Below are 21,608 nucleotides of genomic sequence, written 5' to 3' on the forward strand. Positions count from 1 at the left end.
ACCTCTCCGTGTTGCGTTACACACAAACCTAACCCCGTAGCTGCCAGGAGCTCCTCACAAGATGCTGGTCGGCCTGTGGTCTGGCTTGCCGGACACAAACGCATTACTTGAAGCCTGACGAGATGGATTTTGGTGTGATCTCGTGACATTACGGGAATCCAGCTGCCGTGCGAGGTAAGTAGTCGCGATTTTGGTGATCGACGTAGATCCGTAAGGGGATCCTTATTTTCGGTTGAGTCCGTTTTTTCTTTTCCAAACCCCGGGCCATGGGGCAGGCAGGGTAAAGTTGTTTTACTGAAAAAACACCAGGACAGCCCCATTTTTCTGACGTCTACGTCCGGCGTAGTTGGAGACTCGATTACGCAAACTCCTGTGCGATTAGTTATAGTAAAGTTGTCTCGGATATTACCCTATGCACCTCTTCTACAGTTCTTTGCCTTCGGGAAATATGTGGAAACTGAGATTTCACTGGAAATGTGCACAGAGCTTGTTCAGCGACGCCAAAAGTTATGCTTGACTGATTACACCATGTTGTCGGCCTAATTTAGAGCTAATCACCTGTGATTGGAAATGGCCATTTGATGACAGCAATTATCTAACTGTGCTCACCCGGTCCCTCGCCTGTTACATTCCAGCCAGGTTCCTACACAGACACACAACCTGATAATGCACATGGGGATTGTACCCTCCAGTACAAACACCAATATTAGATTGCCAATAAAACTTGTCACCATTATGCCACCATTGTGTCCTCATTCTCCACCTCTTTCCTTTTTTCACTCTCTCACTGTAATCATCCTTCTGTTTCTAAATTAAAGCAGTTCAAGTGGCAATCACTTGAGAACACAAATCATTTCTCTTCACCTGTATAACAAACCTCATGTTACAAATGACATGTTTCATTATAACGATAATAATTTCTAGTATCTCACTGTGGCCTTGTTGATGATTTTCACATTTCAAGGTACGGGGACATAAAAGAGTTATTGTTGTCCTGATGCAAATTTACGCTTGTTATAAAATTTTTCAAGGAGGAGAAGCCATTCTGCCCAAGGGGGCCAAACATAAGTGTTTTCTCACAGGAGTGTGAGTGTGTACGTGCACATACAAGTGTATGCGCTGAATGGACGAATAAAGCAGGCGTATAAGTTAACACCCCAGCAGTTTCAGTTCCAATTAGGTGAGGCTGGAGGAGTTGAGGAGACATCGTTTCAAATGAGGAAAACAAAAGGCAGCTAAGGAGGCTCCCAGGTCTTTATCAGGTTAGTTACGATGATGGATGGAAAGGTTGCCGGCAATCTATTCCCTCGTTATTAGGGCGTATAACTATATGAGATAGGACGCACTGACTAATAATGTCATAACTCATGATAATAAAAGTGTTAACTTGAGTCATCGCGTTGTCACGGCTACATCATCGGTTCAGAATGTTTCTTTTTAAAATTATAATCACCTGATATAGTCACAATGTTATTATATGCACATGTATGGATGCATTGTGGCTTCGTTTTTATTATGTAAGGGATAATGTACAGTGAGCAGGTCATTGTTGTGAAATAAACCCTGCAAGCTGTACATTATCCCGTTTATTACACGGCTACTTACTTAAAAAATCAATAATTTCACACAAGAACGGTCCGCCAGAGTCCAACATCAGAACTACGCCCATAGCAACGGTCTGTTATACATAGCAACGGTCTACTATAAAGAAATAACAGAGCGTAGAACGCCACGATTGACCAATCAGAATTGAGTATTCAACAAAGCCGTGTAATAAATATTAATATCGCATACTATGAACTGTACGCATGTATGTGGATGTATCATTCAACATACAAGTACTTTTGTGTGAATAAACAGTGGTATATGTCTATTCTGACGCCCTGAGCAGTAGTTTACGTCGTCACTTCCTGAGAGCCTCCTTGCCAGTTGGGAGACGTGTAACCCATGGCAACCAGAGAGAACCTCATGTGACCAAAACGACGGTTTGTGAGAAACAAAGTTAGTAAAATCTGATACTTACAGTTAAACCGAAGCGTTATTGATGTCGCAGAGATGTTTGTCCGTCAACGTCCGTTTTGAACGTTGGCGTCACTACCGCATTGCATTGTGGGATATATATCCGCCGTAATTATTTAATTTCACCGAAAATAGTATGCAATTTTACAAAATCTCACATACTGTTTTAGTGTCGTAAATAGCATGTTAGTATGGAATTTCGGACGCAACCTGTATTTTCAATTCATATAGACATTTTATTACATTCTCAGTATCAGGCTGTTATCAGTTGCTGCAGCGAGATCCCATGCAGCTATCAGGGAATAGAAACAGTTGCCTCGTGCCATCCATCCGCTAACCTCCATGCCTGCAGTTAAGTCAGGGGGTGAAGGTGAAGGCAGGGAGGATTGATTATCCCGGCCCAGTGATACTGTGACTGGTAGTCAACAGTGGCAGTCAACCAGCGTGAAATTGGAGCAGGATGATATAGACAGTGTGAGATGACTTGGTGAAACGATACGCGTTTGTCATTACAGAGCACAAAGAAACATAAAAAAAAGTGTGACTGCCGGTGTATTTGTGTACATGTTTTGGGGGAAAACTGATGTGAATGTGAATGGTACAGTGGTAGATGTCAGTAGATGCTATTCCACCCCTTCAATTGTCTGAACAGTGAGCAGTAGGAGGCCCTCTTTATTTCCTGTCATGTTTCTTGAGTACAACAGAATTATTTTAATTTAGAATCTCTTACACGACAACGCTAGGACATGTCACCATGTCCAAGGCCGGTTTTTATTAGAATAATGAAAAAAATCATACCCACGGGAAGAAGGAATGCTGACAGTGCTGCAGCACCCCCCAAACCAAGGTAGATGAGGTAGGCTATATTTGTATTTTTTCAAGATTTGTTTTGCTGTTGCTTGCAATATCTTTTTTTTTTAAGTTGCATTAGTTTCTAATATTATATTAATGTATTTTGCTTTCCAATCATAACCCCCATTCAATGGCAAATGACAAAAAAATGCCCTTTAAAGCACTGGTTCCTAACCTGGGGGTCCTTAAAGCTTCAGGGAGGCCTTCCTGATTTTAAGGGGTGCAAGACAATTAAAAAAATAAAAATAAACAGTTGGCCTATATCTCAGGATTTCATTCATTTCCGCGTAGACTAAATTAAATTGTTATTTTTAAATTTGGGATTATAATTTAAGACATAAACAGCATCAGGGCACAGTAGAGAACACTGAACACAAGCAATATTCACAGAGCCTTCCATTCTCTGCTAAACAGCCTTGTCCTGCTTTAGAAAAGTTAAAACAACCAGAAAAGCTAAAAGAACAATGGCCCAGTGTCAGGGAGAGGATAAAAACTGAATGTGTCAAAAAGAAGCCTATTAGGTATGAAGGATTGTTAAAAACAACAAAAAAAAACACATAGTATAGACAGAAGATTGTACTATAAGTTCCTAAAAATAATAAGAAAACTCATCTCTGATGCAATATTCAGGAAATAATCTGCTCAAAACTCATCCAAATTGCTCTTTTTACACAAACTTCCTGCAGTTATTGCGTTCATTAAATTGTAGACTTTATCAGTTGTTCTTTACTGTTATTATTATTATGCATCAGATACAATATGAAACATCCGTAAAATATGTCAGTCAGGGGTCGTCAGTTTAATCGATGAGAGTAAAGGGGTTTTAAAGAAAAAAGGTTGGGTACCACTGCTTTAAAGGAACAGTGTTTAACATTTAGAGGGATGTATTGACAGAAATGGATTATCATATTCATAACTATGCTTTCTTTAGTGTATAATCAGATGACAATAAGAATCGCTGTGTTTCTGTTACCTTAGAATGAGCCGTTTATATCTAGCTAGGGAGCGGGTCCTCTGTCACGGAGCCGGCCGCCATGTTTCTACAGTAGCCCAGAACGGACAAACCAAACACTGTGTTAACGTTTCCTGCCTGGGCCGGAGTCGATAACGTTACTCGCTCCAGAGTTAACCACCGCCGAAACTCCCCTCAGCCGTCGGGAAACAAGACACGGAAAACCTCCGTCGGTCTTGAGGAGCTTCAGCATTTATTTCTACACAAACTGCAACTTCCACTGAACGTTCACTTGATGTTCTCAAAGCTAAACTAACTCTGTCTTTTGCTCCGCCAGCTCACTTGTTTACTCACAAACATTCAACACCACTCACTCTCTTACTTCACCACTCAGTTCCTACGCAACTCTTACTACAACTGGCTCTAGAGAGTGACATTCGCATTTCTGCGTCGGCCACCGTAGTTCTCCTACACGCTTGGCGCACGGGAGAAAGTTTAAGTCTGTTGCAATCGACAACCCCAACGCTAGATGCCGTCAGATCCAACACACCGCACCTTTGATGTCCATTTTCCAACAAGTTACAACTAGGTTTGATTTTGTGAAGCCAAAGCTGTGGTTGATTATGCTACACAGAATGTATACTTTTTTAAACTTCCAACCTAAATTCAACCAATTCTCTTGCAAGTTCAGAGATGCCAATCAATGCAGTGGATGTACAGTAAAGGATGACAGGGTGATGATTAATTTATCAAAGCAGTAATTTACATCTTCATGTCCTGAGAGCCTCCTTGCCGGTTTGAGATGTGTAACCATGGTAACCCGTCAACCAAAGCAATGGTTTGTGAGAATCAAAGCCTGAATTAATTTTAAATATATATCACGACTAGCAAAGTGAAATCTTAAACTTAAATTGCCCTGTCCGCCATCGTACGGTGTTGTTACTACCGCATTGCATTGTGGGATATTTATGGGGCGGTAGTGTCCAGCAATGCATAATGTAATATTTCACCAGAAATAGTATACAATTCGCATACTATTGCTTTCATACTAAGGCTTCGGACATTCTAAAATATCTCACATACTGTTTTAGCGTCCTAAATAGCATGTTAGTGTGGAATTTTGGGCGCAAGCATAAGCTTTCGCAAGCACATCTTTCTTTTCACCGAAGGGCAAACTGGACATTTTGTGAAGGTTCTCAGTCATCCAGGTCATGGTATCCGAGTAAGGGTTGAATCAGCAGCAACTGCTGAGAAGTGAAACGTCTTCAAGAACCAAGTACAGTTGCTGCTGATTCAGTGAAACATCTTCAGGAATCTAGACCAAGTGCACTTGCTGCTGATTCAACCCGTACTCGGTGGACATTTTGTGTCAATTTAACACAATTTGTAGTTGTTAAACGGCAAGCAATGCGATATTCCACCAGCCAGTTACATCCAAACACCACCAGTCCACATGTGTCCATGTCTATGGCAGCTTTTTTTGTTTAAACAAGACTGTTTTTCCTGCCACTTGTCAAAAGGTAAACTACCCGCTTTGACATTGCTTATTGTTGTGGCCAGAACTGCGGCATGCTTTAATGTCTCCGTGCACAGAGAGCAGTGCTTCCCAGTGTGATTTACCCTTTGACATTTCACTACCAGCGGTTCACACTATTGTTGGAGCTGCAAAAAATGTGCTTGGATGAAAGAGTTTGTTTCAGGTGTGTGTGTGTGTGCGCGCGTGTGTGTGTGTGAGTGAGCGTGTGCCGAGTGCTATTGTACAGGTGCTGTAATGCATGCTAGAGGACGATGACGGAAATAGAAAAGCTCTTTTGAAGAACACCTTTAATTTTGCTGCAGCGTGGACGTGGTTTGCCCCGAGGAGATACAACATACTTGAGGGCAATTACTGATCAAATAATCCAGCTGCTGAAAAAGGACAGATGAAAAGTGAAAATAGATGGAGGGAGACAAAGAGACAGAGAGGGAGCCAGACTCACTAATAAAGTGAGAATACCGACTGTACTGGGGTCTGGATGAGTAAATTAATCCATCATTGAATTACAACCATTACAGTACATTAACGTGAAGGGACCGACGGAAGCATATGCACACACTCGGAATCCACAAACACATATGTGCCATCTTTGGCATCTTCATGTGTACTGACAGAGCTGACTGTTTGGAGCTCTGATACATTATGCATCAGCCCTCAACATGCCCTTGACCAGGGTGACGCGCATTTCACATACATTACTGATGTAATCCATTCTAATGAGCTTAGACTTCATCTCGCTGGGCAATGGAATACACGAGGGAGTTATGGCACTCGAGGGAAGATAAACATCATCGCGATGCACGTTCGGCTTTTGTTGGTATAGCTTTAATGTCAGGCGCAAAATTGTGTGAGCTGATTGTGTACATATACAGCAGTGGAGATTATTTACCTGGATGGGTTAACAGGCACCGAAGGCCTCTGCTTATACACTAATAATGTTATTGTCTAACTTGTTGTGCTAAGCTTTGACTCCATCTATAGAAGTGTGTTACATTTACTCAACACTTATATATAAGAAAAGCAAACACACTCCAGCCACAATTACTAACAGCATAAGAAATATATACATGGACAGCCTCCCTTGGGCCCTTGACTCACTCATGGACTCAATTGCTTGATTAGTTTTACATTTGGATTTATAGTCATTTACTTGTATCAGATGGAGGCGACGTTGGGAGTAAGCTGTAACATGAAGATCAATAATTTCCTGGCAAACATATTGTATACAATCTGGTACACGTTAACCACCCACTATTGGATTATCAGTGTGATGCAGGAAGTAGAGGGCCTCATTTTCCAAATTCAAGACATCTGCTTCCTTACTATGACTTACCAAGCTACTGTAGTCATTTTGCTAATATTGAGAGAATTGTCATAAGATTTGTATTTTTTTTTACCAATGTTTTAAAATACAAATTTGCTCGATTGAAGCAGCATATAATTACAAGAAATTGTGTACTTTTTGTTGTTGTAATAGCATGTTGAAAATGTGTTTATCAAATATGATATAGTATGTATTGTTTTTAAATACCCCCACTCGCTATCATTTTCCATTTCATAATGTTTGTATGTTAAAATACGTAAGGGATAATGTATACAGCTAGCGGGTCATTGTTGTGAAATAGACCCCTTCAGGGAGATGAGAGACCCCTCCGCCCTCTGTCGGGGTTTATTTCACAACGATGTCCTGCTAGCTGTGCATTATTCCGCTTATTACACGGCTACTTACTTAAGAAATCAATAATTTGACACAAAAACGGTCCACCAGTCCAACTTCAGAGCTGCGCCCATAGCAACGGTCTGAGTGGCTGAGAGCTCAGTTTTAAAGCTAGAGTGACAGCTGTTGTTGCCTGTTGGGCTTCAGTTTGCCATGTAATGATATGAGCATATTTTTTAATGCTAAATGCAGTACCTGTGAGGGTTTCTGGACAATATTTGTCATTGTTGTGTTGTTAATTATTTTTCTAATAATAAATATATACATACATTTACATAAAGCAAGCATATTTGCCCACTCCCATGATGATAAGAGTATTAAATACTTGACAAATCTCCCTTTAAGGTACATTAAGAACAGATAAAAAAATGTGTGATTAATTTGCGATTAATCATGATTAACTACGGACAATCATGTGATTAATCACAGTTAAATATTCCAATTGTGATTTATTGATTTTATAGATATATAACTTTAAAAACTCTAAAAGTAAACTGTATAAATAATAATGTATTTACCGGTGGTACTATCTACACAAATCTAAATCCAACTATTAATGTTCCCACTACTGCATGACAATTTTATATCAATAAAATGATCAATGCCACTTGCCTTTTTTTAATTTGTTTTTTTATAAAATGTGTGAGATGTGCATAAAGCAGTCCCATCACGCTCCTCCAAGGACTTTTCTTTTTTTTTTTAGATCAGAGACACAGAATGACATTCATGAGGTAACCCTGTAGCAAAAAGAGCTGTCCTTCCTTTCCTCCTCATTCTGGGTACCGGCGTCCTTGCAATTATCACAACAAAAGAGATTGAAATGCCTGTATGTTCTTCTAATTTCGACAGACTCAATACGGCTTGCAATATGGCTTTAAATTACATTTCTATAACCAGTGCATAGAATTTCAAGACTCAATGTCATGCATGTTTGTGTGGACTAACCTGTGTCCTGATCACAGATCTGCTCGCAGGGCTCAGTGGTCCTCTGGCCGCAGTAGTCCAGGACCCATTGTGTGGATGAATTGGTCTGATAGTAGAGGGTTAGCTTGGCTGGGTTCAGCCAATTGGAAACATCTAGGAAGCTGCCCATGCTCACCACAAAACTACTTCCTGAAAAAAACCAAAAAAACAAAAGACAAAATTATTTGCATGTAAACACAAAACAAAAACAAAACAGTAAAAAGGTAGAAAAAGGTGTAAACCCTTGCCAAACAAGATCACACAATGCTGATTAGGCCTATCAGCGCCAGGGAAAGCTCTCTATATTTGCATCTCAGTATACCAGAGTTGTGGTGTCTGTGGCAACTTTTCCCACGCTGGTGCACGTATACCTGCAGGTGAGCTCGCCCCATCTCCCCTGCCCCCGGCAACCTCCTTATTCAAGTCTCTCCATGCAATTTTTTACTTTAATCCCTCCTCTGAATGGTGAGTTTCTTCTTTTTTTATCTCGAGCATCCACTCTAGAAATGCTCCTGCCATACTCCTAGCAGCTGCTCCACCACGGTCGTGTCTATAAAGTAACCCCCCCGAGTTGTCACAAGATGGTTAAAGGGGACATATCATGCTCATTTTCAAGTTCATGTTTGTATTTTGGGTTTCTACTAGAACATGTTTACGTGCTTTAATGTTAAAAAAAACTCATTATTTTTCTCATATAATCTGTCTGAATATACCTGTATTCATGCTCTGTCTGAAACTCCGTTTTAGCGCATTTCAACCGAAGTGTGTTGCTAGGAAACAGCTTGGGTCCATGTTTACATCCTGTCAGCTGATGTCATTCACATACACTGCAACGGGAAATAAACTGGGACACATTTAGTATGTTTTACGTTTAAAACTGTGAAATGGTCTAAATATTGTAGATTTGTGACATCACAAATGGACAGAAATCCTTACGGCTTGTTTCAAAGACACAGTTTCTGAATACGGGCTGTGTGTCTCCATGGATTGAGTGTTTTGATACTTTCACAGTATTTTATATATCACTTAAACCTGCTTTATGATATAAAAGACATGGAAATCTCACTTTTTACAATATGGGACCCTTTAAGGTTAGCTAAGTTCACACTACTTTTACCAGGAGGAATTCCCGATGAGGTCTCAAAACTATATTTTGTTGCGAGACACATTGCTGATGTTGTTGGCACTTTGCTCCGTGTTGGAAATGCAACACACACACAGTAAGTTCCTATTGTTACAGGCGACCTCGCCTCTCCCTGGTTTCCCTCTCAACCCGTGTCTCGCACTCTGATTGGCTGTAGCTTGTGGCCGGATTCCCCGACAGGTCCATTTATTTAGCATGCTAGATATCTGGAATGTGTCTGCGAGGCATCGGCGAATGCCGGCGAACATCACAGCTCGCGTCTTTTAGCAGCTCACGCATGACGCTCGAGCGCCAATGTGCGAGTTGCGAGCCGATGCCGTTCTGCCTCTGTTCCGGGGCTTTTGTTGAAGAGCTCCAAAAACTGTCGGGGAGCGGAAAAACCAGGGCTACAGTCGTGTTGTATGAACTAGGCATTAGGAATTGACGGCGAATAGTTAAGATTAGGATAGGTCGCCCGGCGAGTCTCGCAAGAGTTTTCCCACGTTATCGCAACTTGGGGGTTACCTTCTAGACCTGACCCTCTATTGCTATGGTGTCTCCCATATGGTAATCACTCTCACTGCCAGATGGTGGAGACAAAAGTTCCGCACTTCAACTTTAAGGGCTCTTTTCCTCGTTCTATTGCAAAAAAATAGTCAGGAAGTCGCTAATTCTTTTGTTTTCACTGTAATTTCAATCCCCCTTCCTGACCAGGCTGAATTTAAATGAACAAATTAAGACCTATAATGTGTGTATTGATGGGATTTCCTTGGTGATTGCAGTAGAGGGGCTAAAAGAGTTTTACGAGTCAATCAGTAAACGCTATGCTCATTGGCGCCGACTTACCTTTCGTTCTTACTGCTCCCAGACCAATCGTTAAACTCTGATCACTGAACAAGATTATCCCTAATTGATGCCAATGACTTTTAGTTCCAAAGGGAGCTTTGAGGAGATTGGGCTTCAGCCCTCTGGTGAACACAAAGGTTCTTATACAGCTATATTGTGTGTGTGTGTGTGTGTGTGTGTGTGTGTGTATACTGCTGGGCCGTGGATAGTAAATTTTGCAGAAGCATTTCCAGTAAGTTTACATTTCTGTGTCAATCTAAAAATATACTTCAAAAAACCGGGATAGGGCATAAAGATGGCAATTGTGAGATTGAGAAAAAGAATTCACACATTTACAGAATTCTGTTTTATGACGGGAAACCCTCCAGGCTCCGGGCTGTTTTTTGTTTTTTTAAAAGAGGGGATTAATGCAGATAGAAATGCTTAGACAGTAGCCGGCAATCAAATCTGAGTCTCAGGAAAAGTTACAAGGCCAATGCCCTGCAGTAAAATACACAACTCAGAGGAAATACCCCACAAAGAATGCAGATAAATACCCCAAGCCTCATCTATTCTTTTTGTTTTTCTTTCTTTTTTGCCATTTCAGTTGTTCCAAATTCCTAATAAAATACTACTACCATTTGCCTCCTCCTAAACACATGAAGTCAGCTGCTTCTTTATGTTTGATAGGAAGTTTTACTTTCTGGACTACATGGCAAACTCGACAGGAGCAGCTCACCTAGACTGAATAGATCAATAACAGGCCTGCAGTGTTGCCTTTGAGTAAATATTGCATTGCTTGTAGCCATTATTCTGCTGCACCTACAGTGTAGATTGAAGTAAAGTTGAAGTGGGTCCAACTCAGTGTGTGAAGTTAAAGTGAATAGTCTATGAAATGGGTGTATATGGGTTAAAGATACATATATTTGGGTTTCTAATAGAACATTTTACATGCTTCAATGTTCAAAAAACACATTCTTTTTTCACATCCTGTCAGTCTTAATATACCCGTATATGTACCTCTGTCTGAAACGCTCCATTTTAGTGCCTGTCTCTTTAAGACTCCCTCCTCAAAAAGCCCAGTCTGCCAACAAAAAACGAACTGGGTTGTCGTATTTCACATTTTAGTGGTTGGTAGGTAGCACTGAAAAAGTGATTTTTTCATGATATGTCCTCTTTAATATATGACCAGCATACTCTAAGCTCTTGTTTCATTGTGCCTGACTATAAAAACATTGGAAAAATACTTCCTTGTTGAGGCGGTTTCAAGATGCTGTGCTATAAATGACTGCATGTTTTCTTGTTATACTACATACCATAGTCATGTACGTAATCTATAGTTTATAAAAGGATAAATATCATAGACCCCACTCCCTTAGAAACAAGGCTTATTGTTGTTGTTGAAAAGGAAGTATCCAGTATCCACAAAAAATGCCAAAAACACGCTGAAAAAAACACCCACAATTCTCCAGATGGGATCCCTAAAAGCATCTCCCACGTCAGGCTGACCAAAGGTGAGCATAACAAGGCCGTTTCCTGCAGCAACTGCAGTTAGTGAACAGAACTGCCGGTAGCCCTCATTTGCTGAGAGAGTGGAAAAATCTAATGGTGTCAGCTCACACAGCGAGGAGGCAATTGTTAGATTATGGGTTGGTTTCTCTGAGACCTGTAAAAGAAACCCCTCCTGAGCAGTAAGAACATCGCTGATCGCTGGCTGTTTTGCCGTGCATATAGTGAATTGAGTGCAAAAGACTTTGGGGAGGGGGGGATGATTTATTTTGCTTGATTAAACCCCTTTCAACTGTTTTGGGAACAGATGTGAAATAGAAAGCATCGCACATCTGCGTCATGGCAACAGAGATAATTAAATTGTTGTTTTTTTCTATCTAACAAGTGCAATCCCCCAAAAGAGCATCCATTCACACTGACAGACACCGTATTATTATTTTTTTTCATTATTTATGCTTTTGTATTTGCTGCATTTTAATTTTTATGTCAACATTGTATGCATATGGCAATTGAGATACATGATTAAACACATAACTAAATGACAGATTATTCCTTATTATGTCTTAATGAATTATGCATTTCTCCATTTTGTTTAATTCTATTACCACCTTTGGACTGTAATTTCAATTAAGTTATTTATAACCCCCTCTCTGAATATCTTATATCACGTAACAAAAATCTTTCCTTCCTTGACAAAATATTAAATAAGTAATTTTTACTTCATTTGTAAAAGAAATCCCATGATTCACTTCACACTTTGGAGTGCTAAAATAAGAATATTAAAGTTTTTTTTCATATTAAGTATGATTTATTCGTGCCGTGCCGTGCCTACGATTGTCCCCCCCTCTCCAGTCCAATGGTGGAGCATCGTAAAATACTTCATGCAAACTTCACAGAAACAAAATAAAACTCACCAAAACTGTCTTTTCGTTAGTCTTTACAACAAACACCAACTCTGGTCAAAATAGACCCTTATTTCACAGAGTTAGATGTTAAAATATGCCAACTCTATCCTCTGTTTCCCCCCGCTGTCTCTCTCTCTCTGCCCTCTGAGCAGCTGAGCGGCTCTCGTTCTTCGGAGGAAGTCCATTAAATTGGCTAAATAAAATGACAAACATCACCATCGCCTGCCTTTCTGCTTTATGGTGCATGCTGCACGCACGTACATATTTCGGAGGAGACAGACGGCGTCGAAAAAAGCCTGCCCTTTCACAACTACTCGCTAACCTCTAACGTTACTGGCGTTAACTAGCGGTCTACTTCCGTGTTTCGGTAAGGTTGGCTTTCACACCTGATGCGAACCGTACCCGAGTACACATGAACCGTACTCCGGATCACCTTTTTCTCTCGAGTACGAACCGTGCCCGAGTACGGTACGGAGCGTTCACACTAATCAAACGAACTGGACTTTGGGGTCAAGTGTACTCGGATCTGGGCCCTGGTCCCTGATGTGAAAAAAACCCTAAGGGCATTTTCAAATTAGGTACAATTGATCTGTACCTCGTCCGAGTACGATTGACCCCCCCCTCTCTGCTCAGCTTTCACATTAGTAAATTTGTTCCGTACCCGAGTACACTTGTATTTATTTATGTTGAGATCAGCTGTTCTAGCAGCGTAATAAACTTTGATGTTTGATGTGAAAATAAGACGACTCTACACGTTGTCCATCCACTACCCCGTCTCTCTCTCTGCCCGCTGAGCAACTCTCGTTCTTCACAGACGGATCATTAAATCAGCTAAATAAAATAACAAACATCACTCAACCCCATCGCCTATTGTTTATATTTTAAGGAACCTCTCGCCGGCCTTCTTGCTGTATCATCCACGGCTGTACAGCTCAGAGGATGAGATCGGCGTATGCTGCGTGCAGATACAGACATGGATATGAAACAGTTTTATAAGGATACAGATTTCGGAGGAGAGAGGCGGCGTTGAAAAAAGCCTGCCATTTCAAAACTACTCGCTAACTGCTAAAGTTACTCATGTTAAATAGCGGTTCACTTCCGTGTATGGGGCCAAGGCCTATAGAAAGGAGGCTTGGTCACGCGTCATATCTCCGGGTGTATAACAAATGCACAGTAAAATTGCACCTGCACTCGCCGAAATTGAGCCGATCGCAACGCACGACCGCAGCTTCAGTTACACTGCGCATGTGTTATAACCCATACCCCAAGACCTGTGTCCGCCCATGACCTAGCTTCCTTTCCATAGGCCTTGGTTTTGGTACAGTTGGCTTTAACACCTGATGCGAACCGTACCCGAGTACACATGATCTGTACTCCAGACCACCTTTTCAAGTGGACTCGAGTACGGATCAACGAACCGTGCCCGATTACGATACGTAGCATTCACACTAATCAATCAAACTGGACTTTGAGGACAAGTGTACTCGGATCCGGGCCCGGGTCCCTGATGTGAAAGCACCCTAAGTATCAACCTCAAAGAGATATGTTAATTCCACCAATATTTGATTTAGCAAACATGCTGCTATTCTCCCCTCCTCTGTGTTCATTTCTTCATGCTACCTACCTACACATTATAGCTTCTGTGTTGTCCTGTTATATCTCACCTACTCACCCCTGTTGAGTTTACTGACCTCATCACTCCTTAATTCCCCAGTATATATGTAGAGAGTAGTTCAAAGGCATTGCAATGCCGTGGCGTTATAGCCCGTGCTCCTGTCTGCCTGTTCCTGTCCTAACTTATATTTCTACGTGGCTTGCCAGTTTGCATTTGCTTTGTTTGTTTATCTGTTGGATTTTGTTTGTTTGCTCTGACTGCCTGCTGCCGACTGTATGCCTGCCAGACTAATGAGTTAAACCGCCTTTTTTATCACATCTGCTCTGCCTCAGGTGTCTGCTTTAAGTATCTGAGTCCAATTCCTGTAAACACTAGTAAACCACTAAGTAAAAAAAGCCCTGTTTAATCAAAAAAACAAAATGCTGTATGCAACACAGGAACAGATGCTTTTCCTGTTCTTAGAGACGCACCTGTAGTGTGGCTAATATTGTGCCAAGAGTGGCACTAAAGGAAATTAAAATAATGAAATCTCTGGTGAATACCCAGGGAACATTTCATCCAATTCTAACCGTTTGTTTTTTATATGTCTCACGTTAAAAGTTGAGAACTGAGCATCGAGGTCGGAGGTCAGCTCAAGGAGCATCCAAACTTTTGAGAAAAAGTCTGGTGTATGAGTGGAAGGTCGGCCTTGTCAGAGCAAAGGTGAAGAGGTCAGAAAAAAACCCAATCAATGATTGTTCCGCAGTGGCTCCACATATCCATATTACATTTCACAACACGGTGAAATGCAACAGTTGTAGAGGTATCTCGCGATGGTCTACAGTGCAGTGAAGTCTAAACCTCTTTTGTGTCCCAAGTTGGATTCTCCAAAAATCTCCTCACTGCACAAACTAATGGTAAATAGCTCATAGCCTGATGAATGGTACCTGATTTCATCATAAGAATAATTGAAGCCCCTAAAATTGACATATTTGTGGGAAGCTTTCACAAAAAATGTTACCAAAGACTAAAAGAAAGAATTTCACCTCGCAGCGCTTCGAGTCCTGCTGTTGGATATCAGCTGATGGATAACAAGTAGTCAAGGGGATGTGACAGTTAGATATTAGACGAGAGAGTGTTATAGTTTGCAGTAGGTGATGTTACACTGTCAGGTGTTATGACGGAGGATGATCCTGGATATAAAGACCCAGAGGCAGCTGACTGCCGAGTGAGAGAATTCTTTTTTTTTTTTTTTTTTAAAGTTATTTTTTTGGGGGCATTTTCCATTTTTATGACAGGACAGTGGATAGAGTCTTGAAAGGGGGGAGAGAGAGAGTGGATGCGGAAAGGGCCACAGGCCGGATTCGAACCCGGGCCGCCGCGGTCAGGACCAAGCCTTGATACATGGACGCCCGCTCTACCAACTGAGCTAACCCAGGCGCCCGAGTGAGAGAATTCTACTGAAACTTATGTCCGCCACTCATTTTTTTTAACACATTAACGCAACCTGCCATTTTTAGGTTGACGCAGCTTGAAAGCTAGAGTGCAGATACTGGCATAATATGAAACTAGAAAACTTAAGGAATCCATTGCTACCAACCATGTCATACTAGCTTGTCGAGAAAGAGGTTAAATAACGCTAAATTTTGGTGAGGAAAAACCTGCATGGTCATTTCGAAAAGGGGTCCCTTGACATCTGACCTCAAGATATGTGAATGTAAATGGGTTTTATGGGTACCCACGAGTCTCCCCTTTACAGACATGCTCACTTTATGATAATCACATGCAGTTTGGGGGCAAGTCATAGTCAAGTCAGCACACTGACACACTGACAGCTGTTGTTGCCTGATGGGCTGCAGTTTGCCATGTTGTGATTTGAGCATATATTGTTTTATGCTAAATGCAGTACCTGTGAGGGTTTCTGGACAATATTTGTCATTGTTTTGTGTTATTAATTGATTTCCAATAATAAATATACAAACATTTGGATAAAGCAGCATATTTGCCAACTCCCATGTTGATAAGAGTATTAAATACTTGACAAATCTCCCTTTAAAGTACATTTTGAACAGATACAAAATGTGTGATTAATTTATGATTAAAAAAACCTCTCTGTGAATTGTTAAGGCATGATAATGATCTGGTGAAGAGGATATTCATTTTGCATTGACCTTTTTGAGGCCCACGGTTGCAAAGTTACAAACAAATTCTAAAATTCTCACTTTCTTAAATAGTTTGAGAATTCATTTGGGCTTTACAGGGTTCAGCTTGTCCTTCGATAAACTTTATTTGAGTCAACTTTGAAAATTGTATTTAAGCTTCAAATTCCTTCAGATAAAGGCATTATAATTCTTAGAGTTTTTGTGTGGAAAAAGGGCAGAATGACTCATGAGACAGGTCTGGACCACCTGTGAATTTTGAAAAGAAAATTTAAAGTATGTAATACTCGTACATACCACTTAAAGCTGTAGTAGGCGAGATTGGAGCAAATATTATTAAAAAAAGTAATTTTTATAAAACGGTCATTATATCGTGACAGTACTACATGAAACAGGTAACCTGAAAAAAATCATGTTCCTCTGTGTCCTCCGGTGCTCCAAACGTCATCTGCAAGATTTCACAGAACAGAGGAAAACAAGCAGTAAGAGCTGATCTGAGGTCCGCTGTCCAGCTGCCGTCTATGAGAGCTGTCTGTCAATCACTCGCAAACTCCGACCAAACGGTCAAACAAGGCAGCGCTGATCAAATATGAATCAATATTATGTTACGTTAATGCCTATTTCTCGCCTCAAATGTTTTCAGAATCATATTGTAGTGCACGGTTTAGCTGTAAAATGAGAAAGTTTGTGACGCGGGCGCCATTGTAAAATCTGTTGAAGGAACGGCAAGTTCTGGTCAAATGACCGGAGCACAGCAAATAGGAACACTCTCTCTCTGAAATGACCTGTGATTGGTCAAAGTCTCCCGTCATGGGCTAGATTTTCTAAAGCCTGAAAACAGAGCCATGAGGAGGAGCAGAAGTCTAGTTATCTCTCAGAACACTTGACTTACAATATGCTGAAAGGTTATTATGGAATTTTTGCCCAATGATGCCAAAAATATACTGCCTACTGCCACTTTAAGGACAAACCTGTTCATACGGTCCATTCAATGTCATTATGATTTGACAGAATCCAATGATACCGTGTGTGAAGTGATATTATAATAATGTGATTGGTTTGGGTAGAACTGGTAGGAGGAAAACTAACATCAACACTTAACAATAAAACTACGAAACACTCAAAGTATTGTACAGTATATTGGCTTATAGTGTATTTTTCAGGTGTTCATCTTACATTTAATTAAAGAGTAAAGGTGAAGTTAAGTGCACTGCTCCATTTCTGTTATGTGTGTCCATGTGCACACAGATTGCGGGTGTGTGGGCGGACTAGAGATGAGGCCCCGGCGGCAAGAGCACCTGATCGACTGATATGTGAATGCTTTCAGAGATATGGCAATCATTAGTTAAATTGCCTCAGCTCCTCGCTCGCTCTTACTTCACTTAACTCCTTGCACATTTTTCCGTATTGCCTCTCTTACCTCCCAGCGAGGTTTATACCGTGGTATCTTGCCAATACACGGACCCAATTTACAATTATCCCACGGCCAACGAGGAATTTAAAACAGTCTCAGTGGGGTCGATTCTCTAAGCAGTTGCCTGCGCACCTACCGGCCCGGTCGCACGAAAAGGCGTGTGGATGACAAAGATAATGCGCAAAGGCAAAAGTGTGCAATAAGAACGCCGTTCTTGCTTTAGGAGTGTCATTTGTACACCATGTAGTCTGTACTGACTGTAATATAAATGAATCTGCGTAAATATGCTACTCTCAGAGCTAGTGATGTAGAATAGGCAGTGAGAAAGACTGCAGGAGGGAGGGGAGGTGGATGGGTCCAACAAGCACAGGACTTTCAACCAGGACGCTGGTGTTTGAGACAAATGTTTTGTTTTGTAAGCTACATTAGTGACGTGTTTTTTAGTGACGTGTTTTCGTACTTATGTTATTTTGTTTCTGTACGTATTATACTTAGTTTACACACTTATTTTAAGCCCAACCGTGACGTTTTTTCTAAACCTAACTAAGTGGTTTTGTTGCCTCAACCTAAATTGGTATTTTTTTTTGCCCCCTGCTGGTACTGCACCTTAATACACGCATGTAATATTCCAGCCCGTTCTTATTCCCAGTGCGTCAAATACCGAGGCTTTATCACGGCCGTCGGCGTTTGATACCGCCGCACAAGGCACCCCTTAGCGCCGTTATGACACAAACCCTGCCGTAGCACTACTGACGTAGTTTAAAGAGCGAAAAGACACACGCCGCCAGGCCGGTGAGTGGAGGTTGATGGGTCCAACAAACACAAGGCTTTCATCCAGGTGACCACTGTTTGTGTCCTGTGCGTCACGTTACAATCATCCCGTGTTCACAACGTTCAGTGTCCTGACAAAGCGGTGGTAGTTGGTGACGAGTTGGGATGAGAACGTGTTGGATATTCACGCCTCGGCAAGGTAAAACGTGTTCGAGTCCAGGTTCCATTTATTCTACTTCCCTGACAACATCTTTGTTTATATGCCATACAGACAGCTTATATGACACGAATAAAACAAATAATCCTCGGAGTACTTCTGTCACATTTGCTGAATAGAATGGTTGCATCAACTGAAAAGGTGCACACCAAAGAATAGGTTAGTATTCCAATCTATTGTATGCAGTCACATGTAATAAAGTCTGCACACTGAAAGCTCTCGGTGCAAAAACTAAGACAAAAACAATCATATTTTGAGCACACCGCTCTTCATCAGTCTGATGGCTCCAAATGTCATTCAGTTGTTTGTGGCGACAATAAATCTTTTTTTTTCTTTTTCATTGGGAGCTTTCAGTGTGTGGGCTTTTATTCTCCTGATTGTTACTCATTTTTTGGTTCCAGCACATGATTTACTTTTTAGTTGGATGGATGTGCGTCTTTTGTACTTTTGTCAGTCGCGCAGAGGGGGCACTGACACTGAAAAGCATTTAAAATTGAAAACCACAAATCAAGGTTGAGGGGGGTGAAGATTTTACTGCGAGCCATTTGTAAATAGAAACGGAGGAAGCGTGCGAGAGCTGTCCCTGGTCCATTAGCTGTTCCTCCGAACAGCAAAAAATACACAAATTACATAATATCTTTCATCGCTCAATAACAGCTTGCGTATGTGGACAGTCATCACTGCAATATGCTGCTTGAGGGACAACTGGATCCAATTATGGCTGGAAACAAAGTGAAACAAAGGTGTACCATGATGGATAGATGCTCCACAAATGTAAATCCTTTTTTAGCTCAACATTGCCCAAGGCTGAGGTACAGGATCTCCTACTACAATTTCTGTGGGTGCATCACAAAACAGTTTTCACGGTCTTACGACCAGGGCAGACAGCATGCGTGATGGCAGTCTCGCTGAACTACTTTGTGTCTCACGCACGTGGTGTCCACACAGGTAACATTTCTGCTGCATCGCTGCTGCTGTCAGCCCTTTCTTTCAACATCGAGTTTGCCTTTCATAATGGCCATTATTTCATTTCATCATAAATGTCATTTAGATTTATTTTAGACAGAAAAAGGTTAAGAAGTGTGTCCTCGTTTGTAAATAATAGTAAAAATCCACAATTAAAACCCCGTACCTTGTTCATTCATGGAGCCGTGCAAGTCACTGCATTGTCTACAACACTGTCCTGCAAATATTTCAGAATAAAAGCGTTGTTGACAAATGAAGGGATTCTGTCTGCAAAAAAAAATGCTTGATGGCTTTTATTTTGAAATGCAAGCAGGAAGTGTTGATTTAAAAATAAATCTTTACTTTTTTTCATGTCCGTGACATATTCTACAGATACAGACATTAGAACTGTAGTAATGTTGCTGTCATGATGTCAACATACTGTCAAAAGATAATTTTCACTGTCTGTTGTTGCTGTGAACCGCGCACAGCTCGCTGTAAATATAGGCGAGACATCAAATCTCTAGAAGAGACGCAGCTGACACACAGCTGAGCTGCGCTGCCCATGCGGGCAGTGGGGCTGCTTTGACCTGTTAACATGGACGCCAAAATAAAAAAAACAACAGGTTCCGTAACCGCCACACACTGCTGACGTTCCCAGTGTGTCCCGGCCGTTAGTATAGCGGGTATCTTGTCAGTGATTTTTCCTTTCCCCGTTTTTCCTTCACATCATATAGTTTCAATTAGAAGAGAATTAAGAGTGTAAACAGCAACAGCAGTGCAATAAAGAAAACAGACACAAGGATAAGTGAGCACAACTGATTGTTTTGGATGTTCCCTGAATATTCAGCCAAGGTCTAACGAATGTGTTGCACTTACCGTCCGCGACGAAATGCTCAGGCACATGGAGGGTAACCTTGACAGTGAGAGGGCAGGAATCCTGCGTAGCGTAGACAATGGCAATGACACACGTGCTGATGGTAATCAACGTCAGGGTGACCTTATTTAGAGGGCTGTGTGGGTGGCCTGGAGGTAGAAAAAGAGAGAGAGAAGGTAAAAAGGTGAGCAGTTTGACAGAAGCCCTTTTTGTTTGAACATCTTTGATAGGAAGCACTTTTGTTCTGATGTAATTCACACAGACACATAGCATGAACCTCAAACTAAATCATCCACTTTATGCTTTGTGACAAATACAACCCTCCGAGTCTCCCTCAATCCTTGAACATGTAATTAATGGTACCGATATATGGATCTAATGCTGGTTCAAGTTTGATCCGAGTAAGAAAAAGATGACTTAGAATAGCCGAGCTTCTGCAGAGAGCCCAGAAACCATTCACCAGCGTGATATATGATCTTATTTCCACTGACAGGGTTATAGATTGGTTGTTTTGGTTGCCCTTTGGCTCTGTCAGGGCTCCCATTTCCAAGCCAGATATAGGGAATGAAATTAGCCGCTTAACCTCTGTCTACTGATATTTATCATGGGAGAGAAGCTGGCACGTCGAGAGGGGGCTTACTGGGATGGGATAGGGATGTGGTAGTGATAGCGCTGGTTTGGGCCTCATTCACCAACCGCTCTTGAAAACCCACTAACGCAGTTTTCACGAAGATTCTCCAATGTTTTCTTATTTGGGATTTGTTGTTTTCTTCACTATATAAGTATGATTTCAATTACAAAAATATTTTAAGTGTTTATAATATGTTTTAATAAGTATTTAATTATGTTACAAAGCATTAAGATCTTTTAAAGTTCCCATATTGTAAAAAGTGAGATTTCTATGTCTTTTATATTATAAAGCAGGTTTAAGTGCAATATAAATTCTGTTAACGTATCAAAACGCTCAATCCATGGAGAAATACACACAGTCCATTTCAAACAGATGGTAAATACAGGTATATTCAGGCAGACAGTATGACTACATTTTTTTTTTTTTTTAACATTTAAGTATGTAAACATGTTCTAGTAGAAATATAAAACACAAGTATGAACCTGAAAATTTGCATAATATGGGACCTTTAAAATAAATAAACACTACACTAACACTTCAACACTGAACGAGTGATAGCATTACATATTTTGTGTGTGTTATTTTTAGGGCTGTCAAA

The 21,608-nt window shown here is 41.0% G+C and overlaps 1 protein-coding gene across 2 annotated transcripts in view; it reads right to left on the reverse strand.

Moving 5' to 3' along the window:
- The window catches only part of LOC119478316 (astrotactin-2-like), a 624,157-nt gene that overhangs the window by 190,728 nt on the left and 411,821 nt on the right, over positions 1–21,608 (reverse strand). For both annotated transcript variants that reach the window (XM_037752984.1, XM_037752983.1), the window contains exons 6-7: positions 20,382–20,528; positions 8,023–8,190 (exon numbers count right to left, since the gene is read on the reverse strand). In XM_037752984.1, coding sequence (XP_037608912.1) covers positions 8,023–8,190; positions 20,382–20,528 — 315 coding nt within the window. The remainder of the gene's footprint in view (positions 1–8,022; positions 8,191–20,381; positions 20,529–21,608) is intronic.

This window comes from Sebastes umbrosus, chromosome 19 (genome assembly GCF_015220745.1).
Source record: "Sebastes umbrosus isolate fSebUmb1 chromosome 19, fSebUmb1.pri, whole genome shotgun sequence".
Taxonomy (NCBI): Eukaryota; Metazoa; Chordata; class Actinopteri; order Perciformes; family Sebastidae; genus Sebastes; species Sebastes umbrosus.